At 33.9% G+C, this 27991-nt stretch overlaps 2 protein-coding genes across 3 annotated transcripts; one reads left to right on the top strand and one right to left on the bottom strand.

Annotated features, from left to right (window-relative positions):
* The first annotated feature begins 420 nt into the window (after positions 1 to 420).
* On the top strand, positions 421 to 3033 carry LOC120166601. The gene is made up of 5 exons (XM_039175835.1): positions 421 to 541; positions 1144 to 1228; positions 2097 to 2210; positions 2599 to 2700; positions 2786 to 3033. Exons 1-5 carry the CDS (start codon positions 441 to 443, stop codon positions 2828 to 2830), a joined length of 447 nt encoding a protein of 148 aa, XP_039031766.1. The 5' UTR covers positions 421 to 440; the 3' UTR covers positions 2831 to 3033.
* Positions 3034 to 4244: 1211 nt separating this feature from the next.
* Positions 4245 to 15186, bottom strand: LOC120166600 (protein SUPPRESSOR OF MAX2 1-like). 2 transcript variants are annotated; one of them, XM_039175834.1, is made up of 6 exons: positions 15119 to 15186; positions 13724 to 15014; positions 12942 to 13242; positions 11188 to 12806; positions 11035 to 11092; positions 4245 to 4260 (listed from the first exon to the last, which is right to left on the bottom strand). In XM_039175834.1, the coding sequence occupies exons 2-6, from the start codon at positions 14950 to 14952 to the stop codon at positions 4255 to 4257; spliced, it is 3213 nt and encodes a 1070-aa protein (XP_039031765.1). In that variant the 5' UTR covers positions 14953 to 15014; positions 15119 to 15186; the 3' UTR covers positions 4245 to 4254. The 2 variants fall into 2 exon arrangements, with proteins under 2 accessions (XP_039031765.1, XP_039031764.1); XM_039175833.1 differs by lacking the exon at positions 4245 to 4260 and having other exon boundaries at positions 10920 to 11092.
* Positions 15187 to 27991: the final 12805 nt, after the last annotated feature.

Raw genomic sequence — 27991 nt, 5'->3', positions numbered from 1 at the left:
TATATAAAAAAATAATACGTACTCCTGAGTTGAATTCAAATTGGGCTGGATAATTCATAGTGAGCTAAGGGCCGGATCGTTCCTAGTGAGCTAATGATACAAATCATTATGTTTTTTTTTTTGACTCGTTAGGTTAGGCAGAAAAATTAGTTGGTCAGTTAAAAAGTTATTTTTTAATCTACGGTAAAAATACAAGATAAATTCATCACGTGAAAATAATTAATTCTGATAAAATATATTTTTTATTAAAATTTATTACGTCGGAGAAAAATTTTGAATAAATAAAATTCGTTGCAAATTGATGCTTCACTATCCTGATTATTTATGGAAGCAAAATTTCTCTGGTAAATTATTTAGAAGGGCAACGCTAAGGGGTCGCAAATATATTAAAACGGATAAAGAAGACGTAGGAATTAAAAAAAGAAAAGAGTCGGGGAGATATGATGTCCTCATATCTGCAACCACAGCCTTTCGTCAATGGAAGTCTCCTATTTTCCTCTTCTAACCTTCAATTTCCTCATCGCTCTCCCACCATCTTCAGGTCAACTTCCCCCTACGTTTTCTCTATTACCCACATCTCCTTTTGCTCCTTATTTTCTTCCATTTAATTTTACTCTCGTGTTACCGGTGGTTTTTTCCTCTTCTATTTTTACGCTCTGGGTTTATCATAATTTTGATTATAATATAACCCGTGAAAGTAGCTGCTTCACTATTTCGATCAAGCTAATACTCTAATGCTTTGTTTAATTGATGCTTCACTATCCTGATTATTATAAAACCGTTGTGTCGATGATTGATGAAAGGGAAACTGTGAAACGGGTTTATGCTAAAATTCGTTGCTAATTGACTATGCTCTTGGACCTCTTGACTTAGCTTTGTGAAATCGATAGTTCCTTTGCCAACGAAGACGTTATTTTCCACTCTTTGCTGAAATAGTTTAGTTAAAAGCAAAAGGTTTAGCATATGCATTGCGCTTCATATAGGTGCTCTAAGATTTCTGACACGAATATTGTTGGGAAACGTTTTTAATTTAACGTGTTAAAACCTCTGTAATTATCCACGTTATGTGATAAAATTTAATGTGATAACTCCCGATTTGTATCTTAGGGCCATTTCAATTCTACAATTTCGATCTATTTTCAGGTGGAGATCTGGAAGAGACCAAGGTTCAAATCTAGTTACCAGTAGAACCAAGGGCCAAGCATTTCAAATCTTGGCCAATCCTAATGTATGCTTCAATCAAGGCTTCTTCATGTATATTGCCAGTATATTTGGTTTTTTGATTATGGTCAAAGATTTGTAGGTATGTGATTATTGATTTGGTGAATAAGTGCTTCATGGTAGTAAAGTTCTCCATGTCTAGATGAGTGTAGAAGTAAAACCTGAAACTGTGGCCTTATCATTGTGTTATGACTTGATTTTTATATCAGTTGTATGGAGATAGAAATGATATTTTATTTTTTTCTGTGCTTGTTGAAAATCGTCTATGACCAAATGTTTTCTAACTACATTTGGCTTTGTTTCTTTGCATCACTCATGGCTGTAAACCATAAATTAATAAATGATTGGTATCAAATAAAAGTTCTAAAGAAGATATAGATTATGCTGTTAATAGCTTAGTCAGGAAAGCACTGATTGTGCCTGTAAATGATGTTAGTTATTCAATCTGTTATATGCAATGTCTAACACATGAGAATCAAGCAATTCAAAATATTAAGTTAGTTTATTAAAACATTATCTGTGTAGTTCAGAATCAGGTAATTTAATGCCATGCCTTGTTACTTGATTTTGTTCACCTTTTATTTTATTGGCAGAAGATTCTTTACTGTATTAAGATCCCTTTAAATGGGTTGGGAGTTGCAACCTATCCACTATACTCATTTTCTCTTGTCATTTATTTTCATGTAATGCAATGAGCTTGCAGTTTGGAGAGAAAAAATAATATTATTTCTTCTTCCACAGTTCTCTTTGTATGCCACATATTCAACTGCTAGTAATTAAAAGAAAACATACTACTTTTTATATCAAATTGTATTTGATCGTTATTTTTTTCCCCTTTTTCCTTCTTTCTTTCTTTTCCATTTTGTATCTAATAGGTATCTTCAGGTAAAGGAGATCCGGGTAATGAAGTCATCATGGTTGACCCTTTGGAAGCAAAACGGTTAGCTGCCAAACAAATGGAACAAATTAAGGCTAACGGGAAAATAAAGGTAAAGGGGATCTTATTGTAATGAGAATTTAGCATATTTTCTCTTGTATATTCATATGGTATTACTAAGAATAAATTGGTGGCATGCAACTCCCCGTTGAATTTCTAATAGAAAATTTTGTATTTAACAAATTTTACTAGAACCTCTGGTCGTCCCTTCATATTCTGCTTGCAAGTGTGATATTCTGAACGTCAACTCTTTCCAAGTGTGGTATTCTGGTGAGCTATGGTTTATCCAAGCTGCTACTTAGGGCCCGTTGTATTTTTGTCAACAATGTAATTTTGTTTTTACAAGTTTATGAGAAGACTGAATGCCGTAGTCATAGGGCATGATTTTGCATCAAAATGCTTTCTTAAAGGTGTTGTCTGGAACTATTCTTGTTCTTTAGAGAAGACGCCAAATCGAAGCAATTAATGGGGCATGGGCAATGATTGGTCTCACAGCAGGCTTAGTTATTGAAGGACAAACAGGCAAAAGTATTCTTGAGCAGGTAAACTGAAGGAAACAGAATAACTCCCCTTTCATTTGGCTGCATTGCCGATACATTACTCATTGATTTTTTTGTTTTAACTCAGCTGGTGGGGTATTTATTGGTGATCATCCACGTTTTCGTGCGATAGCCTTGTGGGCTCTTTGGAAAATTTGGGAGGAGTTGGGGTCGATATTGAAATTATTTTTTTTAACTTCAAACATGTGAGGATTATCAAACAGTTCTTTCATCATGTTGACTTTGTAATTTTTTTTATTTGTATGTCACCAGGTTTCCACGAATCTGTTTATAACAAATGTAATCATTCTTTATAGCAAATGGCATCATTATTTCTTCTAGCGCAAATTACTCCTTGCTTTGTATAATTAGGCATCAGGTTCTTCATACCAGGTTTTCCAGGGTCTTACTGTGTTTTCAGTTAATGGTGATAGTGAGATATACTTGGAGTGATTCTTTTTGTTAGTAAATGATTTTAGACGTAGAATTTTTTTGACCATGTCAGTGTCTGACACGTCCATACGAGACGCTTCTGAAATCCGGTTAAGTTACGTGTTATGTATGCTTTTGAATTCCACGGGGTCATTGTCTCTGGTATATTCTGTTGTATAAGTTCCCAATCACCCTGAAATATAATTGTGGCTGCAGAGCCAGCATATATACAAGATAAATCCAAATTCAAACTTTATGCTCGAAAAAAGGGGAACAAATGTAGTTGGGGTATTTTCACAAGCATCAATGTTGAACCTGTCGGAAAAACTCGGTCTTCTTATCCTCTACTCCTCAACTGCTACCTCGTTCAAGGGCCATACCTGTCAATTTCGTAAAAGTCAATGTTCTTGTACTTCTGAGATATAATCTCTGCTTGAACTTTTCTTGCAGTATTGGTTGCACATCCCACAAGAATAAGAACTGAAGTGCCTGCAAATCCTCGGAATGCAGTCAAGTGTGTTGTTTGCTCAATCACGGAAAGACCAGCAGCTAGGATTGCAAAAAAAATACCGAACCTAGAACTGATATCGGCTAAGAACCTATATACCTGCAAACATGATTCCATGGAAAAATAGGAATGTTGTTAAGTTCGAACTACAGTTTAAATTCAGCTAAAACCCGTTTTCAATACATTACATTAAAATTACTTCAAGACACTAAGCCACTAATGACAGTTTATTTTGAGAAAAGCAAATTACTGTCTTTGGATAAGCTGCGGTACTTTTTCCAGGTCGGACCAGTGGAATTGAAGCACCTTGCCGCTTCAGTTGTTCGCTAACATCATCAGGGTCCAATTGTAGAAAAGTGTAGTAGTAATTGAAGAAGGCTACAACAAGATATTGGTAGGAAGGTAGAGAGAACCTACAAACATTTACAAGGAATTCACTAGAAGCACCCTTATATTTATGACTTACCACTATTTGTGTCAATGCAATCTATTCGGAGAAGACAAAATATTACACGATAACTGGCCGTTTCTCTCAGAAAATATAACGGACTATAGAGCCAAGAAATCTCTGGTATCAATCCAGTATAAATTTTCATTCTTTAAGAACTTCTAAACCGTCAAAATAGTCTTACCTCCAGGATTCAAAGCCATTGCAGCCTTTTTTAGCACAGATATTCCAGTAAATCTTGCCCAAGTACCAGGAAGCGCAAGGGATGACGTAGAAAATATAATTGGTATCACTCCAGGACTGTTTACCTGGTTTGCCATAGCAATTGAATTGAATACAAAAACTAGACACTACATGTCGAAGATAGGGCAGGTACAACACCCAGAGAGAGTGTGAAGAACAAAATTACCATCACAATGTCAGAAACTTCGCTACCAATTAAATAAATGTAAATATTTGAGTTCAATCAAACACTACGAGGTTAGCAACTGAAATTTTAACAAGTTAAAAACTGTCATCAAAGATGATGGAAAGATTAACTAGCTAGATATGAATAAACACCTAATATTCAAAACTGTATTTATCAGAAAGCATGGGGACAGTAGGAAGAGAGAGAAAGAGAGAAAACTTTTCACAGGAAATAGGTACACAACTTCCAGAGAAATGATGACAGTGGTCAGTGGTAAAGGGATGGAGAAACAGCTACTTTCTACAGAAACTAACAAGCAACAGGAAGAACTAGATAGGCCGCTTCACGCTATCTACATTCAGCTAGACATGTTCTGAATAAGCTGCATAATATATGTTTATTTGTACAGCAATACGTGGGGTTACCAGTCTTCAACATCTAAGGTTAACAGAGTGCCTTGTAATTTCATCAAGAAGAAAATTGGTGGGAAGAATGCCAGCAAAGCACCTCTTGCTACTTTTAAGTTGCTGGTAGTACCAGACTCAATAGAATGTGGTTAAGGATCTAACAACTATATCTTTATTTTTTCCGGTTATTTATCATCCAGCCATACAAAATCTTGACAAATATGTTAACATACAATCTCCGAAGCCCAAATTATATGAAACTCAAAGTACACACCTCTATTGAGGATATGCAATTAAAATTAACTGCAAACTCATGGCTAAACAACTTGAAAGCACAGTTACAATAGAAGAATGATAAACACGTGATCTTTGTATATAAGATGCACCTACGGAAACACCTTAAGTTATTTCAAAGCTTTCTTTATAGGAAATCCATTTTCAAAGACATGATCAACATGATAAGAGTACAACATTGTCATTAAGATCACAAGCCTTAAGCAAAACAGGTTTACCTGTACTTCAGCTACCTCTCAATGGACTACAATAGTGAATGATGATGGAGATTATGCCTCAATAAAAGAATATCAACCCTAAGAATTAGTACGAGCACCTAGGGAGCTCGAGTTGGGTTTTGGGTGGACAGTTGAACTAGCTCTGCAAACCTAGTTTCTGAGTGTTGCAACTGGTTTGGGATAAGACAGGTTGAAGGACAGAGGCCAAGAAGAAGCTTCTCTGACCGTTATCAACAGTATCCTATAGTTTGGATCAACAGATTTTCTGGGTCTAAATCTTATAATAACAAGTGAAAATGTGAAATTCATTAGTGGCAAGGGCTCCTCTTCGGTTTGTCCATGGATTTTACTATGCAGACCGACAAACCAATACAAGAGTTTTCTCAGTGTTGGCTCAAATTGAGCCCACAGACCAACCCATTGTATTTTTAAGCTGAACAGTATATCCCACTCTCATAGCATCTAATAAAACACGGATTTTTTAGGCCCAATACCCCCAAGCCGGTCAATTTTTTAGGATATTGGGCCAACAGACGAGTTCCATCAGATATTATTTTTAAATTATCCCGAGGTAGTGGGTTTCACGTGAACTATTATTTTATTGTCATTAAAATGACTCGTCACGCCAAGGTGACGAGTCTACTAAAAATTATTTTTTTAAAATTAAAAAAAAAATTATAAATTAAAAAAAAATTAGGTGGAACTTGTCACCTCGACGTGAAGAGTTCCTTCAAATTCAAAAATGCTAGCCGTTGGTCAATTGGCAAACGAGGCAATGGTCAACAACGGTCACTTGGAACAGTCACCTCGAGGTGATGAGTCCGACAGGGGAAAATTTAAAAAAGAAAATTGAATTTATTTATATTTTACAAAGTACAAAGTAAATAAATAATTACAAGAAACAAATTTTTACACAAAAATTAAAAAGAAAATTTATTTATATTTTCTAAGTTCTTGGCGATGCCGCGGAGTGGTCGAATGATAATGCTACAGGGCTCGTCGAGTACGACGGGGTCGTAGACCTTCATCGTCGTCGCCGTCTGGTCGAGGAGGTGTACTCAACACATTTTGCGATCCATCTTCAAAATGCGGTGATGGATTTATGACATTTGACGCCATCATTGTCGTAACTGCTTCGACTTGGCTGTTACTTTGTTGACCATATAAGATATGGTCTCACTCATCTACAACCGCATGTTATGTCGAAGATGTTTGAGTGTATTGTGGTGCATCCCATGAACCTCCAACCTAATTCGGTCGAGTCTCGACTGAAGTATGAAATAAATGATAGAAACCGAAACTAGTATGAGATGCATAATAGTACCCTTCAACTGTTGATACTGAAGCGGAAAAAGAAAACGACAATGCTTCCTTCTTGGACTTGGCGCATGTAGCCTGATGATGTTTTCATTCTCCCCTCTCTTCCAGTGTCGTGAGATATGGTTTCCCCATTTGCTTCGTAAGTTAAGAGATATGGAGAATGGTCGAAATCTAGGTTCAGCGGTGCAATGTTGTCACGCGGGGGGAGCAATAGTTCACGCTGATTTCATTATGTTTCTCACGCGTATCGATTGTATGGAGTGCATCCATATTAACCATTTGAGTAGGAATCAGCTGGTGCGACACAAACTGTCGCATCACTCTATTAGCGGCGTGCCACTCAACAATCGCTTGGTGTAATAACAACATCACGACACACCATAAGTGAGACCCCTCAAAAAATCACGTCGGTAATAACGGGTTGATCTCGTCGTCAACATACGAAAGCCAGTAGAACTATAAATATTAAATATAAAAGTTAGTATATATAAAGTTAAAAAATTTCAAAAAAATAATAATTTCGTATGTCATACCGCATATCGATCGGCGATATCGATCCTCATCCGTATTTCTCGTGCAGTGACACCTGCCAACTTCATCTCCGATATTTTATGACGTAATGTAAAGTATTTAAAAATAAAAATATTATAAACAAATAAAAAATAAATAAATTTATGAAATTCAAAATAAGTTAAATAAATGAAGTTAAACAATTGCCTTGCAACCCGCGAAAACTGGACCGAGGCTGGTGTAATTGGCGTAAAAAAATGAGAAGAGATACCAAGCTCAGGATTGTAGCAGTACTAGACAGCCTGCAAAGCTCTAGATACATAAAGGCTAGAATCGCCGAGCCCCAATTGGTATTACGACACACAAAGAAATCTTCCAAATATTGCAGATATTGAGTGTGCGCCAAATTACCAGATTTATCCGGTAATAATATTCCTTTGATCACTTGGAGAAGAAATGCTCGGGACGAATAAAATAACCTCCGCCTCGATAGACTCGACAGTCATTTGGAATCTGGACTCCAACCATGTTATCATTACCCTATAGCCCTTGATGACGTCAGATGGTGGCCATTTTCCCAAAACTTGGTAGACCAATGTCGTGGGGTCGTAAATGTCCTGCCTCACCACAGAGGATCCATTCACAGGAACACCGAGTTGGTAAGCGACATCTTCCAAATTAATCGTCGTTTCACCACTTGGGAAATGGAACGTGTATGTCTCGGGCTGTCAACGTTCGATCAGAGCCTCATTCAACGCCAGGTACAACTTGAAGCAATGTAAAAATATGACCGAAAATAGACAAAATTGATGCATATATGTCATCATACGTTGATGCGGCTCTCTGTTATCATCCCTCACTTATAAATATTCCATTCATCGTCATCTGTATGGCTTTGGATCGACGAAACATGGGTGTTATCTAGGCGCAACATATATTCTCGGGTTGTCATTTTTTGGGATTTTCGCACAATGTATGTTTTTTTTAATTTTTTTGAATTCATGGTTTGGTGAAAAACCAAAACTCAAACCCCTATTTATAATCTTACCCTCAACAAATATAAACAGCTAGAAATTTCAAATTTCCAACCAAACTCGTTACCTCGAGGTGACTAGTTTCAAATGACGATTGTTGATCGTTGCCACGTTTGCCCGTTGACCAACGGCTAGAAAATGACTAGTATTTTTGAATTTGAAGAGGTGACGAGTTCCATCTAATTTTTTTTAAATTTATTATTTTTATTTTTTTAAATATTTTTAATGGACTCGTCATCTCGGCGTGATGAGTTATTTTAACGACAATAAAATAATGATCCACATGATGCCCACTACTTGAGACCATTTAAAAATAATATCCGATGAAACTCGTCACCTCGAGTTGACGAGTTCGGAGTACACAATATAAATTGTCATGTTTTCCAAAATAAAGTCTAGATAGTCCCAATACCCTAAATAATTGACCCGCTTGGGGGTATTGGGACAAAAAAAACCAATAAAACATGTTGGGGTTAATAAAAAAAAAGTTTTTCAACATAGTTTATTCAATGATTATTCTTAAAGCAATACATTATAAATTGAACATTTAAATCTTAATATTTGTCACATTTCTTCCTATTCAAGATTGTGAAGCATTTTGTAAACTTTATCCTGTTGGAATTTAAAATTTATTTTATAATTTTGAAAAGGTCCAGACTGAAAAAAATGGTGTTTCGGGAGCAAACGCCATGCACCAATTAAGGAAAGGGTGTCCCAGTTGGATGGCCACAAAATACCTCAATATGTGATTCCCCATGCCCCAATCCCTCTTTATTTATTTAATATGTTGAACAAAATGTGAGAGCAAAGTTAGTAATAATTAAAATGGAGTAAGGGGGAGCAGGTAAGCATCGTGCTCTAAATCAAAGTTTCTGCACTGCATATCCACATAAAGATGAACAGCAAGAGGGGCATGCGTGTTGTGCTTTGTCATCTACTTGTTTCCTTATTTTTATATTTTATTCTAACCACATAAGTATCTCCCTTCCCAATTATTTATGCCAAAGTGGATCCACTTTTGACTTTAAAACAATTTTAAAATATAATAAGCCCACCAAAAGAATCATGCAAGTGGGTATAGCCATAGATTAGAGGTTACATTAATCCAATCCTTATCTTTTTGTGCTTGTGGAGAGTAGGATAAAACGTGAGATGTCAGCCTCTACTTCTTCATGTTATGGGAATTAGTTAACCTATCCAAGACATTCTTTTTGAAGGGTTTAGTTGTACCATATAATTTTTTATTTTTATTAAATATAAAAGATTATTGTCATTTGGAACACTGACAATAAAAGTTTATAAATTGTGTGAAGATTTATTCGTATATATTTTCAATATTTATTTATTTAATTCAAGAATTATGTATTAATTGATAATATTACATTAATTAAAGGGTCGGGGTTTGTCTTATTGTCATTGCATTTCGTCAAAAAGGCATAAATGCAAAGGCTAGAAATTTGGTAAGAAAGTTGAATGGACCGTCCATATGCTGCCTTTTTTTTTTAACGGTTAGGGATTCTACCCAGAGTGGTTGAGGTGTCTATTCAATCCAAGTGGTTCAGGTGGAGCAGGGCCACGTTGCCATTCATCACCTTTCGGTTTATCTGATATATTGTTTTTGGTAACACGTTTAATCTATATATATTCAACCTCACTGTTGACTTATTTTGAAGCAATGCACTTTGGGTTTTCAAGACATAATTAGTTTAATTTTCAACGCGTATTCATCTTAATTAATAATTTGTATACCATGTTGGTTAGAGTCATTTTCCTTCGCGCATGAATCTAGCTAGCTGGGAATGTGAAACCCTAAAACGGGAATCGAAGAACCCTACCCTCTCTTTCCTTTTGGATATTTTTTTCTCTTCCATCGTCGTCACATTCAGAGAAAGTCGTATCTTCAATAATTCCGCATGTTTCGTTACCTTTAACAAATATGAGATGTAATTGTTAGTATTATTATCTTAAATGCATAATAATCTTTGATTTAGAAATTATAGCATACAAATATGAGATGTGATTATAGAATTATTTTCCTTTACAGAAAGTTATGAATTTATAATAAATATGAGATGTCGTTGGCCGTTTGAAATAAAAAGAGAAAAACGTGTTGAACAGAAAAGAATGGCTGCTTTGTTATCAAATATGATTTTGATATTATCACCTCTCCCATCACATGTTTATTAGAACCCCCCCTTCAATAAATGAAGATTATACAAGTGAAAAAGAAGATGGGAAATGAGCTGGCATGTGTGATTATCATTCCAAATGCTCCACGTGCATGGTTTGTTTTATTAGCTTAGTACTAGAAAGTATATACAAATAATTAAAGATGATTAGCGTCTAAAGCTTTTGTTAGTCTTATCGAATTATTGGATAAAATAAACTTATTTGCAAGTTAATAAGACGGACGTGGAGTGGTTGGATTTCTTTTCTTCATTGCTAAAAAGGCCGACATAGAAAGGAGTAAAGGCATGTAAGTTGTGAGAAGAAAACCCCACCGTCCCTTGTTTGTCTTCTTACCCTACACTTGTAATTAAATTAAATGAAAATACCCTCGTATTTATGTTTCCAGAAAGAAACACAACATATATACGATTGCCAAAATCCTCCACATGGAATTAAATACTATAATGAGGAAATGAAATGAAATGAAATAATATAATAAAAAGACATTTTGTGATTACTTGAACAAAGGGTACCCTTATTCTATCAACATCTCCTCCCCCTTCTAATCAACTCTTTACCTCCTCAAAAACAGTTGACCATATTTACATCTCTATCCATCACAATTCCCAAAATACCAACTGTATCCCTTTCTTTTTCAATTTTCATTACCTTGGCTGAATATTTTTTCTCCCAGTATAAATAAATATATTTTGTTTATATCATATTCCCCACTATCAGAATCCATCATCAACTACCTTCACACTACTGGGAAGCCAATCTCCATTGCTTCGATTACAGGATTCGGAATCAAGTTCGAGTCGAATGACTAGAGACTCCTCTGATGTGGGCAATCGTGTTTTCAGCTGTCGTAAACTCGGGACCAATGCTTTCTCCGTCCATTCTTCTAATCCAGTTCGGCCTATCCATACCCCACTTGTAATCTTGTCCAGAGCTTCATCTACAATTTCAATTGTCACCCTGTTGCCAATGATGCTGTAAAACTTTTTCGTTATCAAGCTGGATATATCGCGTCTGATGGGACCAAAATCGACAGGTTTAAAGACAATGGCCTCATCGACAAAATTTAGCAGCTCATGGGATATTGATGATGATGTTGAGTTGGATAACAGCCTATTTGTCGGGCCTTGTTCTTCATCATGATCAACTGTGAGATCACTGGAATTGTGTGATCCATCCGCTGCTTTATCATCCTCCGCATCAGCAGCCTCATTAAGATCAAACAATAGAGAACCAGATTCCTTCCTTGGCTTAGTTGCTCTGTCCTCCTCATGGAGCCAACTGGCTCGGCGCTTTGCAGTTTTCTCACTAAGGGATAACCTTAATTGCCAACCTCCGCTTGCTAAACAGGCAAGCTTCTTTTCAACCAGGGAAATGCCATTAGATGTGAAATTAAGATTACCTGGCATCCAATTAGCAGTGAGGATAAATATAACATTTCCTAGACTGATCTCACGACCATGAGAATCAGCAAGTCGACCTCTCTCCATTGCTCGTTTTATGCTGCCTCTAACTAGCATATCCGCTTCATCAAAATCTTCAAGCATTACTACAGAGAAGGGGTTTCTCCTAACTGCCTCCGCTATTTTATCCACCACAGTTTTACCACGGAAATTCACATTGGATTCCCCATCATCACGTCTTGAACCAAGACATATCACAAATGGATGAACCCCACATACTTGATCTGAGAGGGCCAATGCCATCTTCTTCTTCCCAACCCTGTCAGGGCCAGAAAACAATAGCCAAATGTCGCCCTTTGAACCGGTACCCCTCCATTTTCCATTGCCTACTTTACACTGTGTCACTGTTGTGGCCACTGCAGATGCTGCATCCCGCTGCCACCACACCTTCTCTATTAGACCCTTAAGGAGTTTCTTGAAGGACTCAACATCTAACGTGTTCAACAATTTGTTGCTTTGCGAATCTTGCAACTTGTTCTGTGGTTCAGAAGGTATACCGCCCAAAAAGTCCAGCAGATGCTCTTTATTGGTTCTTTCAGGTGTGGTCTCAATGATCTTTGGTCGTCCAAGAACTAGGTCTGTCTTTACAGGGCTTCCAGGTGGGCTACTTGTCCGTTCCACCGGTTCGCTAGCTACTAGATGTCGGTTTAGTTGCAGTGTCTCCTCAATGTTTTTGCTCAATGGTAATTTGGGTTGGAAAGATTGGTGTCCTAGAAGACTTGAATTGTATAAAGTTGTCACCGAGATAGCAGCAGGAGCGAATCTCTCAGAGCCTAGACTAGGCCGATGAAACTTTGGATGGAGATGCAAGCATGTATCATTCCATTTCTTTTGCAATTCTTGAGTCTTCTGAATCCAGATCACCTCTTGATCCTTACTCTGTATATAACATGACACCGTGTCAATAAAGCTTAGATGGAAGGGGAAAAAGATTTACCAGTGCAAATATTCAACACAGAACATACAAAAAGTGATCTAATAAGACCGGGTTTCTAATTGGCTTGAACTAGTTACCTGCGTCTGATCTATTGTTTTGACATCACTATCATGGGCCTTGGCATTCTGTAACCACTGCGGCAATGCTGGGCAAGTTGAGTCTGACCTAATATCAGAGGAGTGTTGCTCAAACTCCTTGGCTGCTAAAAGTTTTGCAAGATCTTGTTTATAATTCTCCATGCATTGTGGGCAGCACCCAGTTTTCCGAGCAGGGTCGGAATTCTCAGAGTGTTGCCTAGGTTTTGCAGTTGTAGCTGCAAGCCCCTTCAACGGGGAAAGGGACTCAACAGAGCGGCCAAGTAGCCCATTGCTCCCAAGCCTGGAAGATAAGAAGCATATTATTACAAGCTAATCAACAATACCCACTGGATACAAAATTGATTGAAACCAGAAAAAGAGTCCCAAACCAACAGTTCAAATTGCAGCATCTAAGTTGAAAATTTGCATAGGAACCAAATAAGGGCAAGCAACACAAAGTCAACAGGAACATGAATGTAAAAGCCTCTTATCAGAACCCTTTTGCATTATACAAGTCCTAAAGCTGACGGGGATTCTTTTTTTTTTTTTTTTATAAATAAGTTTAGATGAGAATCGACCTTTTCCCCGGAATAAAATCCATTAGTAGCACAGTAGCAGTGGAATATATTAACAGAAATTTCCTGATATCCACTAATAATATTCAAGTTCAAATGAATTTCGAAATTTTGAACCTTAACTTTTCCAAACATCATCTTAGCGAATTTAAACTTTACAATCAAAAACCAAAGGCTCAAAATAAACAAGGTTGTTAAAAAAAATACCTGGAAATCATTCCAGGTGAGGGAGCTTTGGCAGCGATAGGAACAGCCTGCAGATCCCAGTCATTCTCCATTGAAGGATGATAAACTTGACATCTCAAATAAGTTTCACAAGTAGCAGTTCCAATCAACCAAACTCTGGCACTCCCTTCTCCAAATCTCCCCAACAGCTTCCTCATCTCAACCACTGTTGCGCGTCCGGCTTCCGATATAGCCTGCTGCTGCTGTTGAACCCCATCGGAAAGACCGACTGCTTGATTGTTCTCCACTAACCACTTCAAGTCACCCAAATCAAGAATCACCCCTCCACAATCCAAGTTCCCAATCATTGCTCCGACTTTAGTGCCCAACTCCTTGATTTTTGCAACCATTTGGGTTTTGTCCAATGCGAAATCTTTCTCCACACGTACCACCTCAACGTTTCTCAAAACCCCATCCATTTCCTCACTCTCAATCTTCCTCAAAATCTCCTTAACAATCGCTTCCGGTTCCGAATCACCGACCAGAACCGGGTTCATCTTCTTACTCCTCGTCAGAATATCAATTACACGCTTCGCTTCTTCACTTCTTTGCTGCCCGGATGCCCCTTGTTGCAATCTCGGATTCAAGTACAAGTTTCGATTGGGGGGAGGCGAGGCAACGGCGGAAACAGGAGCTACGACTGGTCTGAATCCTAATCCGATTGGACCGGCATTGTTGGCTGAGTTTGAAGTCGTGGAGCTCAGTGATTGTTCAATTGTTGCTTTAACAGCTGGGCTCGAAAAACTGGCCTCGCGCATGACTCTACTAACACTTGGATCATCAAGAATCGAGATTATTAATTGTTCCAATTCCACCTTAACAGCCAAAAGCGGTTGCTGTTGTTGCTCGGGACATCCACGGCGCTGATGGGCTTGAGCACGTTTAAGGGCGGCCATCAAGGCATTGGAAATTGGTGGATCGAGCCCCGGGCTGCCACCGCAATTGGAGCTTTGAGCAGCGGGGAGACGCTCCAACGCGACGCTGAAGCAAAGCTCCAAAGCTCGACACTGCAAAGGATGAGAAGAATTGGGGTGGGATTTGATACATGCTTGGCGAAGGAATCCAGAGGGAGACGCAAGGAGCGTCGCCGCCACATGGAGAGGCGTCGTTTGGCCGTGATTCCGACGGCTTGCTTCGGCTATCGAATGGTTTAACACGCTGGCCGCCTCCGGCGTGAGGGTCTGTTGAATCGTGCTTAATCCAGCTCTCATTTATTCTCCTTTCTTCTTTTTCCTCCTTTTCAGGTATCTATATTCCCAATTTTCTATTATCTAAGAGAAAGAAAGAAAGAAAAGATTGTAGAAATGGACAGATTGATACGAATCACCAAAAGAAAGCTTTTGACAGATAAAAATAAGAAATCATATATAGAGAAGCTTAGAGTTTTGGGTGAATATGTGATCTTTTATCTATCTTTGGGTTTTTCTTCAGAAAAACAAAAGGTGTGTATTAGAAAGAAAATTCAACGCGAAAAGGAAACATCAGATCCCCTCCCTCTTTCTGAAGAAACTCCCCTTCTTTTCTCTTTCTGTTTTCTTTTGCTATCTCTTTCTGTTTGATCCATCAATGGCCAAAAATATCAAGCAAATTTAAGACTCTACCTGGCCGCCATACAATTGGGTAAAAAGTAAAACATGGAAAAAGAGAGAGAAGGGGGAAAAAAGTAAAAAAAAATGTTTTGTTTTTATTCGAAAAAGAAAATAAATTTATAAAAATAAGAGAATTGCAAGGAATTCTGAAAAATGCTTTCCGGGCAAGTGCGAAATCTCATCTGCTCTCCATCCCATCCCTTTCACTTTGTTTCTCTAATATAAAGTATTAATCAAATAATAAACTTGTAACTTTCTCTTGTCTCTATCCATTATATATAATAAAGTGAGACAAACACCTCTTTTTAGAGAATATATAAAATTGTTTTGTTTTGTTTTTTTGTTTTTTACATTTTCCCTTCCTTTTACCTCATGAATATAGGGTAGGTGGATCCTGTATTGACACTTTAGGAATCATTTCTTTAACCTTTTGTGCCTTTGTTATTTATTTTATAATACGGTTTATAGTTTTAAATCCTACTTTTACTTCGTTACATCTTAAGAAACGGGACAAGTGTCGTCTATGATTAATGTTTGAAAATAATTATGATGGAATGGGATAGAAAGACTGAGTTCACGCGCAGTGGTGCGAAGAGTTTGAAAGAAATGTACAAGAAGCGGTAATCCGTTTGTATTTTCAACAAATTTTGTGCTCTTTACACCGCAAAACCATCAACGACTTCTACCTTTTTATACTATTAATATTCTCTTTTAATTAAGTTAATGTGATAATAAAATAATATATATATATTTTAAATATTTTTAATCATTTGACAATCAACGTTCAATCGTTCTACTGCAGCCGTTGGTGTTCGAACCCGTAATCTCGAGAAACAATAATAATTTCTTTAACAACTAAATTAAGTTGATTCACCTTCCCTATATTTTATCAATTATAGTGTCAATCATGCATTTTTGTGAATTTGAAACAACTAAACTCTTAGCAAAAAGTAATCGGAAGAAATGGCATTTTACTTCTTTTCAATCAAGTATATTAAATTCGAATTTGAAGTCGTTATTTTAATTTGAAAAATTACTAAAATACCTCAAATAAAACAATAATCTTTTTTAATTGATTGCATCTTATACATGGAGCAATAATTATGTATAACGTAAAATGACAAGGAAATTGACTAAATTAACAAATGATACAATTTCATCATGATGTCTTTTAACGAGTGCTTTTTACCCATGTTTCAAACTTCACTTATTTTTTAAGAAAATATATATTTAAATATTTTATTCCAAATGTATTAAAAACATTAACTTCATTGATATGATAAATTAAAGAGCATCTTGAAGAATAAAATGCGGTCTAATGAATTGTATGGCCAAGTCATTCTAATTTTGTCAAGGTTCTAAAAGAAACTCTAAACGCCGCTTTTTTTTTTTTTATTATACATCTTTGATGAATAGATGACGATATTAATTTTAAAAGTTTATGGCCGTTACAAGTATTTTTTTTTTGTTTTTTTTTATATCTTTTAGTATCGTTGTTTTCATTTAATTTTATTCTCGATATTAGATCTGATATAGATACGACAGATCAAGATGACATTTATTTTTTATCACGTTTGTCTTTCTTGTTTTGGACCTATAGATTGAATTTGAATGTGTAATTTGTGTTTGTGAATAGTTTTATCATGTCGTTCGAGATATTTTATATTTTTTTAATATTTCCTTGTATGATCATTGTGTGATCTTGAGAGATTAATTCATTATGTCTATGATTATAAAAAAAACTATTTCTTTTATAATCTTTTTTTTTAATAAAATTAACTATTTCTATAAAAAAACTATTTTTCATTTTGCAGTAATTAGGAAGTGGAAATATGAGATAACGAAAAGGCTACCTCAATTGCCCTTTTTTAATCCGAGCTGATCTATTATTATAAATTTTATAATCTTTTTTAAATAATCCTATTTAGATGATTATCATGTGCAACAGAATTTTGATTGAACAATGTTGTCGAAAATAGTTCATATAAATATCAATGTTAACAATAAGCTGTACATAGTAAATTTAATGATAAACTTTTTAAAAAAAATATTTTTTATTATAAAATTTGAAATTTCTTTACAAAATAAAGTTTAAATTTTAATTTTGATACAGATTACACAAGTTTAATATCTAAAATTTTAATTATGAATTTTTTATTTAAAAAATAGATTTGAAGTGTTATTTATTAAATTTTGGCCGCCCTGATGCATGCCAATGCTTTAACAATAATAATTCATTATTTTGTTGAACAAGAACAATCATACATTAAAATAATCCTCAAAAGTTCCTTTCTTACTTTACCATACTATCGTATTTTATCTCTCTCTTTCACTTTAAATATTTTTAATTTTTTGAAAGTGGTTGACATGTTTTTTTATTTATATGTATATCAATGTAGATAGACTTTGAATTTAGTTAAAAAGTTATTTTAGCTTATTATCTTGATAATTATAAAATAATAAATAAAAAACTTGAAAATTCACAATCGGTGTACAAAATATGGATTAAAAACCTTCATTCTCTTATGGAAGTCATAAGGGACTGATGTTAATGATATGATTTGTATATATGAATTTTGATCTTTTATGATAATTATTTTAGGGTAAATTATACGTATAGTATCATAATTACTATTTTTATTTCAGTTTGATCGTTTAACTATTATTTTTTAAATATTAGTCATCTAATGTTACGCTTTATTCAACCGTTATTAAAAAATAACAAAATTGTTGATGTGATAATTTTTTTAAATTTTTTTCAATTATGTCGTAGTATTATCTTTTGGTGACACATCATTATCATTGTTGTTTTTTAAAACGATGGGTGACCAAAATGAAATCAAAATATAACCTTAGGTATGATTTTGAAACAAAAATAATTGGATGATCAAAACAAAGCAAAAGTAATAATTGAAGTATTGAACTTGTAGTTTCCTTTATTTATTTATTTTTTAATCAATGAATTCCAACCCATTAATTAAACTCAAAAAATATAACACAAAGTACAAACCCGAAAAACAAAAGGTTAAGGAGAACATCTATAAAAACACACACCACAAAAAGCTAAAATAGCAAAAAAGAAAGAAAGAAATAAAAACAAAAGAAAAATGTAACAACCCCAACCGGTATCTGACCCGGATACGAATCCGATGTATCACATTGATTTTCAAATCGTTTACTTTTAAAAGATAGTTGAAAATCTAAACTTTTAATTATATAAAAATGGTGGAATTCCTTGATCAACGTATATAAAGAAAATTCAAATTCCAATTGAAAATAAAATACTTAATAATTTACATAAATACAGTAAAGTCCGTTTACAAAATGATCAGAGCATATATACAGTTTAACTTTTAATTACATGCCAACCATATTTAATACAACAAAACACATAATGTTAAATCTTTTCTGATCTGATCTTCGGAAGACTTATGCTATCTTGACTCCTAACTTTAATCTTCTTGTTTCTCCGAACCTACGTGTGAAACACTTACACACTAAGTCGTTGACTTAGTGATGCATATAAAATGTATAATAAAACAATTCATCACTTAATCAAATTTTAAGTATTTCATACAATCATGTAAAAAAACTATATAACACATCATATAACAAAATCACATATGCACACACATATAAATATATCATCATCATCATCATTATCACTATCATTATCATTATCAACATCTGTTTTCATCATCATTATCATTATCATTCAGTGTTCATTTATATTTATTATTTCTTTTAAATAGCTCCTGGCACATCATTGAGAACTTAAGGTATGTGAGTGCATTGAGTTTATGCACAAATTATCACCACAGCTCGTATAAATTACACCGAGGTGTCACATAAAAACGCCCCGAAGGACCACGTAGAATTGTCTCTAAGGATCGCGTAGAACCATAGCTCGTATAATTTTGTCGACTCTTGGATTGTCAATTATACCCTTAGCTCCCATATCACATACTTATGGGCTTTACCTTTTTATACCATTTCATATAGCTTATCATGTAGGCATTTATTCACATATACCATTTTCACATTTCACATATTCATATAATCATATAGTTCAATATCACATAAATATATAAGCACATAGATCCTTATCACATAGCTTATAACACATGTTCATATAATCACGTAGGTCAATAATACATAGCTTATATCATATTCCCATATAATCACATAAATCACATAACACATAGATTATGGTCACATAACATATATCATATTTTCAGGTATCACATAAGTAAATGTCACATAGTTTATTTTACCTTTTCATGTAATAACATAGACCAAGTAGAACAGTACGTATAACACATAGACATATGCTTATATTCCGTCACACATAGAAATCATATCACAACATACTAGTATTCATAAATCATGAAATCCAATTATTGGAAATATACTCATCGCAAGTCTTATTTCCCATATCACCATATATTATAATAGTATGTACTCACCTTGGCCTCACTAGTCAAAGCAAAATACTTATAACCATTGCACACTTTTATAAATTCGAACCGTCCGGAACTTGCCTTCGTTCAATATCTACACAATAATACGATTGGTATTAATATTAGAATTCACGTCACTATAATAAATTCTTAATAACATAATCTAAACGAAACACGTAGTTCACAATTTCAATATGAATAGTGTAACACCCCGACCCGTTATCCGACCCGGATATGAGTTTGAGGCGTCACATTACTTTACAAACTTTGACTTTTAAAGAAAACCGAAGAAATTTTAAACTTTCATTAAAATAACATTGTTACTTTACATAAGTTGACCAAAACAAGACACAACTGATCAGAGCATTTGTAACTAACATATTTCTTACATGCCAACACACTACATACAACAAAATACATACTGTGACTTTACTTCTGATCTGATCGCTGAGTGGAGATATGTTGCTCTGTAAATTTCTATTCTTGATTCTCTTGCTCTTTGGAACCTACGTGTAAAAACACTTACACGCTAAGTCGTATACTTAGTGAGGCATAATTACATAATAAAGAATTACTAAAAATATAAACTTGCAGTCTACTATCCAAATGCAATTACACTATCATATCATCATTTATCATACCACATATGAAACAATGTAAATTTTAATAATATCATATTAAAATACAATCATATACATACTCTTTATGTCATGTTTAAGCGCATATACACTATTGAGAACTCAAGGTATACGAGTACTATGAGGTTGTACACACATATGTTGTCACCACAGCTCAATGAATGTCCCGAATGACCTATCCAAAGGTCATAAAGAACCTCGGCAACTGTCCATAGGTCTCGAAGAACCTAGGTAAAAAGTCTATGTTCATTAGAACATAGGTATATTGTCCATATGTCTCGAAAGACATAGGTAATTCTATCCATATGTTCCGTAGAACATAGGTAAACCCTCGACTCTTGGCATGCCAACTATACCTACAGTTCTCATAACTCATATCATGGCCATTATCTTTTACCTTTTAGCATATTCACACATTCATATCACATATTTCTTTCTTATAACTCTTTATCACATGTTCATATGATCATCTTATCACATATACCTTTTCTCATATTCATATAACCATATCATTTCATTCATATTCATATATCTCATGTTCATTTCTCATCTAATCACATATCACTCGGTTTAATTTATGATCTGACATATTCTCATCCTATAACTTATATAAACATCACTTATACTAGTTCTTATGTCCCATCACACTAGCATATTTTCATATATTTGTAATCACGTAGTTTATTTTTCGTATAATTCATGTCACCTCTCATATGATTTCATATTCATATGTTTAATATTTCATATTCTTTCTTATGTTCTTACCATATCTCTTATTTCATATTCTTAGGTAATCATATATATCATTTTAACTATTTCACATATTTATCACATTTATATATATATATATTTACACAACTCATATAATATATATACTATAACATGTCAATACATCTGCTCATACATACATATAAATCATAACAAACACATCACACACACTTCACATACCTAATATATATCATGTATCTCATTCAATCACATATGACACATACACTCATATATATAAGCTCTAATATGGAAAATAGACTTACCACAATTCACATAGTATATCCCATAATGCATATGGTATGAATTCATATCATGTTTCATAATATTGAATGAATCATGTATCAAGATATTAAATCTAGACTTATCGCAAGTCTAAAACTGAATATACTAACATAATCATGTTATGCATATGCATTCACCTTAGCCTTGTTTGAATTGAATCAATTCTAACCCTTCGATTACTTTGAAGCAAAGTTACGTTCAATATCTACATAATTATACATTGATGCATATCAGTATTCCACTTGATATACGTTAATCATTCATTCCTTAGACCAAAAGAAAGGCCAATTTTATCTCTTAATGAAGGTATGTATCGATGCACCCTACAGTGTATCGATGCATTCCTTAACGTGTACATCGATGCACTACTTATGCATCGGTGCACAATTTATATTCGATGTTTTCTTCTTAATGGGGTGTATTGATGCACTACCTGTGCATCGATGCACTTATTGCATTCGATGTTTAATTATTTGAGAGTGCATCGGTACACATTGAAGATGTATCGATGCACACAACCCATAATTTCCATTTTCAACACGAAATTCACTCTTTTTTCAGCTCAACTCTGATTATTTCACTTCCTTTAATATCCCTAACTTGTATACATATCCTTACACTCATTACTACTCAATAACCACTTATTTAAACTCAAAATCCAATCCTCCACATAGAATTCAAGAATCTCACTCAGATTCCAACATGTTCCAAATCCAATTCTAACTCTTCATCTTCCTTAATTAGGTTGATGACAAATCAAATTCAACTTCTTATTCTAATTATGAACTCTATTTCTAAATTTCATTCAAGAACTCCAAATCTTTAAATCCTTCTACACTCTTCATCTTGTTGTTTTAAAGAAAATTAAGCTTTTCTTAATCTTACTTAGCATCTAATACTCAAAACCAAACTTAAATTTCAGCACATACTCAGCTTAAGAGAAAACTCACCTTTGCTTGGATTCACACGTGAAGAAGAAGAGAAAGGAAGAGAACTCTGTAAACCTCTAAACTTTGTTTCTTTCCTTCCACGTGTATCTATATATACCATTCTTAAATATATTTTTTCTTTGCAAATGGCCATACTATCCTTTCATTCCTCCTTCTTTTTAATTTGATCCTACACCACATTTCTCATATAAGTCTTTAAACCATTCAGTTATTCTAATTAAATCACCAAATTTTGAAACCTTATAATTTAGTCACAACTCGATATTGAGGATGTTACAAATAGTATCGGTACCCCAGGCACATTACCGATACTTCCTTACTTTGGTATCGATAATATACTTCAGTATCGATACCTATTCTACATTTTGGAATTCGTCTTCTAAAATAATGGTATTGATACTTGTACATTGGTATCGATACTCCTGGTATCGATACTCCTGGTATCGATACTACTCCTTAGGTATCGATACTCTTTGAAGGATTCATCAACTTTTACCTTATGGTATCGATACTGTTCATCCAATATCGATACCCAGACCAAGATATCACCTATTTTTGCCTTGAAGTATCAGTATTGTTCTTCCAGTACTGATACCCCTTGCCCATAACTTATTCATTTTAACTCGAAAATCAACTAAAACTTAGCTAAATTTATCATTTTACTCTTCTTTAAAACCTTTAAACTCAACTACACTTATTCAAATCAACTTATCTCACTTTAACTCATCTTAACATCCAATATCTAACTAGAACACTTAAACCCAAAAATCATATCAAATTTTCAACATATCTCAAATCCATATCTAATACTTTAGATTTCTTATTTCAGTTTATGACAAGTCAAATATGACTTCAAAATCCATTTATTAACCTTTTCTCATCAATTCACTTAAAAACCCTTTATACAAAATCTCTCATAACTTGCAATCTTTTAGTTTTTACTTCTCTTTGAGCTTCCTTAAGCTTTCATAATACTCCAAGAATCGAAATCACTCATAAATTACAAGAAATAACCAACTGGAAAAAAATCTTATCTTAATCAAGCACTCATGGTGGAAGAAGAAGAAGAAGAAGAAGAGTTAAGTTCCAGACTTTTCCTTCCTTATCTCATATCCTCCACGTGCATACAATCACAATAAATTTTAAATTCATATCCTTTGTCAAATGACCAATATACCATTCCATCCTTTCATCTTTACTAATCAATCTTACTCAAATAATTTCTAATTAAATCCTCAAACTTTTCAATTTATCAAGATTAACCACAAAATTTTAAAATCTTACAATTTGATCACTATCCAAGTTTTTGAGATGTTACAAAAACCAAAAGACAAAGTTGATATTCTCTTTCTTGGTTCTCTGCAAGTTTTCGATGAACGCTCTAACAAGGAAGTTGTGAACAAAAAATGGAACTTGAAGATCTAACCATCTCAACCACTGAAGCTTCAAGGGGGATCAAGCCATCGCCGGTCTTCTAATGCTTGAAGTTCCACTGCCGAATGAGCTTCTTCCACCCAGTATATGTCGATGAAACCCAAATTCGATTGGGAAGCTAGAAGATAAGCAACAACATTTCCTACCCTGGGAGTGAATGAAAAACAACATGCGTGGAGTGACATAGATCTTTAGAGAGCTTCCCAAGTGTAAGATCTTATTTTCGAACGATCCAAGCCCATTGAAGTTAATTTTTTTTTGATAATCGTCTAAGAATTACCTTCAACAATCACATCCACAAAACCCACGACCACCGCGAGTTCCATCGCGTGTACTACCGCCATTGCCTCCGCCATAAATGTCGAGGTAATATTCTCAACCAAACGTTTGCAAGCTCTCGTTATTAATCCATAATTATTTGACAGTGGTCCCATGACCACGTAATTACTTGACTTTGTAGATATCAGACATCGAAATTGATTTTGACAGTGATCCCATGAGTGGTTTTCCATCGAGTCTGAGCTATGTAAAGAGGCCTAGTAATTCTCTCAGTTGCTCGGGAATAGTCAAAGAGGCGGACTTGAATCGAGGTAACCAATTATTCATTCCTCATCTGACTACCTTAATGATACTGTCGATTTCTTGCAAAGCATAACATCTAAATTGTGGTTAGAATTTCTAAGTGCTTATTCATGTGTTGCTATTAAATACCCAATTAAACCAACTTCGAAAATGTAACAGAGAGACTTGAGTAGGTCATTGATAACCTAACTCACCCCAAACCTCCTTAGCCATGCCACATGCCCTATTACATGCACCTTTGACTCAACCACATCCCCACACCTCTAGCAAATTAAAGTAGACTGTTTTATATTCAACGAGTGAATATATTATTCATAGTTGGAGTAAAATATTAAATGAACTTCTAGATATGTAACTTATTATTATTTTTTTTACATGCACAAGACCGCATCTTCCTGTAGACTATATCAGTAGACTGAATCAGATTGTCTCCAACAATAAGTAAATGAAAACCACTCTAAACACTGAATAAACCCGACTTCTCACCAATTCAAACCCATGTGTGTTCTTGAGGAAATCTGGATAACATAATACTTAAAATTTGATTCACTTCCTCCTGAGAAAAAAATACCATTAACCATATCAATTTCCCACGATCTTGTGCTCTTATCAGTGATATCGAAAACTAATAAAACAACACTGCCACGGTCAGAATTAACAAGACTGGAAGGGTTGTTTGGTAACCAAAAATCATTTCAGACTGAAATGAAAATCTCGTTCTCGACTTTCGATCGCAGTCATTTTTCAAGAAGGCCCTAGCGCTCCAAATAATGTGCTAAATATAAGAGGGGGTTGAACCAAGCTTCAAACACATGAAATCGGTCATGGAGAAATACATAGCTAGAACCAATCTACTAACCAGAGACTTATGATTGAAAATAATCTCCATCCTTGTTTTGCCAGAAGATAAACATTAAATTAAGTCATATCACGAAACCCAAGCCCACAATCTTTTTTCGACTGACAAAGCATTCTCCACGGGCACCAGTGAATTCCTCGCTTGTCTACAGACTTTTGCCACCAAAATTGGGCCATTATACTTTCTAATTTATTGCAAAAATTATTGGGAAGCAGAAAATAATTCATAGAATAAAGAGGAATGACTTGCAATACAAACTTTATAAAAATCTTTTTACCTTCCTATAATAGAACTCGAACACTCCATCCTCTGATTCAGCTATTGAACTTATCTTTCAGATGCATAAACACGCCTCTCTTATTACGTCCTACAATTGCCAGTATCCCAAGTACTTCTCTTATTACCTTTGTTTAATTGCTATTAATTAATTATGATTGCTAAATTGTTAGTAATATATTATTCTCTTCCCGTGAACCAATTATTTTCTTACTTTGTTGCTGTGATAATTGCAAAATGACAAAAGCAGTACCGTGGCTATTTTTTCTCTAAAACGAATAATAAAAAAAAGCAATTAGTTTGAAAAATAAGGCATTTAAAACAGTCCAATTGCCAAAATCTCAATGCTTTTGTTCTGACTTTATGTTTGCAAAGAATCAAAAAAGTTAAAATCTTTTGTTAGTTTTGACGCCAGGAACCACCTTTTCCTGTGATTTTATGAGACAGCTTTTCCCAAACCCATAAAATAAATTTAATTTATTTTAAAATATAAGTATCATTAGTTCATTTGGGCCCAACTTTTTCCTAAATTTCTAAAATCATCATTGCAGTTTTTGACGAAATTTTGATACCCAACATTATTCGTATTTCTAAACTTCTGTTTCGATGCTTTTTTCCCACGGAATCTTCATGTTTTTGCATGAAAACCCCACTATTTTTTACCCTTTTTTTTATAAAAGGTATTTTTGACTCGGTTACAAAATATTACGTATTATTTTAAGAAAAAATGGGGATTAATCACTTTAATCAATAAAACTGTAGCCTTTGAAATATTCTTAAAAAATATTTTAAGTATAATCAGGGATGAACGTAAAAATTTATGTTATGAGATATGAAACCTAAGAAATTATATTAGAAATTCAAGGCTGCAAAATTATAAGATGTCAGAGATTGTAAAATTAAATAATCAATAAAAAATATAAGAAAATTTAAAATTTGTAGAGAATGAGACTATATCCCAGCACTCTTAGCGACCCATCCCCGGTTATAATTATAAGTATGGGTTAAGTTTGAGTATTCTCACATTATTTTTTGATAATATGTTTTTTTACCATAAAAGATTAACATTGAACCACCCAGAGAGAGGTTGGCTAGATGGAAGTTAGGATCGGACGATATGCAGTAGTGCTCGATGAATGCCGCCGTTGCTACATCCATGTCCATTTTTAAAAGAATTCATTTTTTCAATTTTTTTTCAATTTTTTGATGATATTACAGAAAATTACTATAAACATTTTAAATTACGTATTTTTAGATTGGTAAGAATATGATTTAGATTATATTGAAATTGCATATTTTAATGTATGAAGATTTTTTTTATCTTTCAAAATATCCACTGAAACTAGCTTAATAATTAATTTTTGGGTTATGTATATTTATAAGAACACATGTTAGTCATAAAATTTAAATATAATAAAATATATTAAATTTAGATTCAAGCAGGATTACTTGGAAGAATAAATTTGGGCGGAGAATATAAGAGAAGGAAATGATCAATTTAAAATATATATTTTAATGGGTTAGTAAATAAGGATGCAACCAAATTCATAAGGTGATGGTCCAAATCCATTTCTTCATGTTCCCTTGACACATAATGCACATTACTTGACTATTTGTATATTTTATAGAAATCTTATGACATGCGATTACTTGATTATTTAATTTCATATTGAATATTTCAAATAGTGAGATAAATAAAATAAACCAATCATAAATGTCATTTCGTAATAAGGGTTTTACGAGATTAAATGATAGAATATGTCATACTCTCACTTCAATAGAAATGATTTTTTATAAGATTGATAAAATACATTAATACTATAACAAAAAAAAAAAATGATAATATTATAATTTGTAAATACTACCCAATATAAATAATAATCCGCGATAGTTCTTACTAAAGAATCTACCATTTATGCCATGCTACTGTTCTGCATCGCACTTATTGGGATAAATTTAAGTAGAATAAAATAATAGTTTGTGGAGGGGCCTCAATAAATTAACAATGTTTGGACTGATTTTCTACACCATATATAATATCACATGCTCTCTATTTTGTTTACGAAATATACATACATCACTATTATTATCGCGGGTGCTTTATTTTTAATTTGATTCAACATTTTAAATTATTATAATATTAAATTAAGATGCTTACAAAATAATATATATTCAAAATTTTGTGTAATTATTGTACATCCTGTTAATACAGTTGTTTCAACTTAAAATTTTTATGAACCATACTCTCCTTTATCACTAAAACTATCAAATTAATTAAAATTATCATAATCTTTTTAAATATTCGTATTTAAAATATTTAAATTTATAGTTTTTAAAAATATGAAGATAATAACCAAATTAATACTTTTGTTCTCCATTTTAGTTAACATATTCATAACTCATCAATTGACT

This window comes from Hibiscus syriacus, unplaced genomic scaffold, assembly GCF_006381635.1.
Source record: "Hibiscus syriacus cultivar Baekdansim isolate YM2019G1 unplaced genomic scaffold, ASM638163v2 tig00111640_pilon, whole genome shotgun sequence".
NCBI lineage: Eukaryota > Viridiplantae > Streptophyta > Magnoliopsida > Malvales > Malvaceae > Hibiscus > Hibiscus syriacus.
This window is presented reverse-complemented; position numbering and strand designations above follow the sequence as displayed.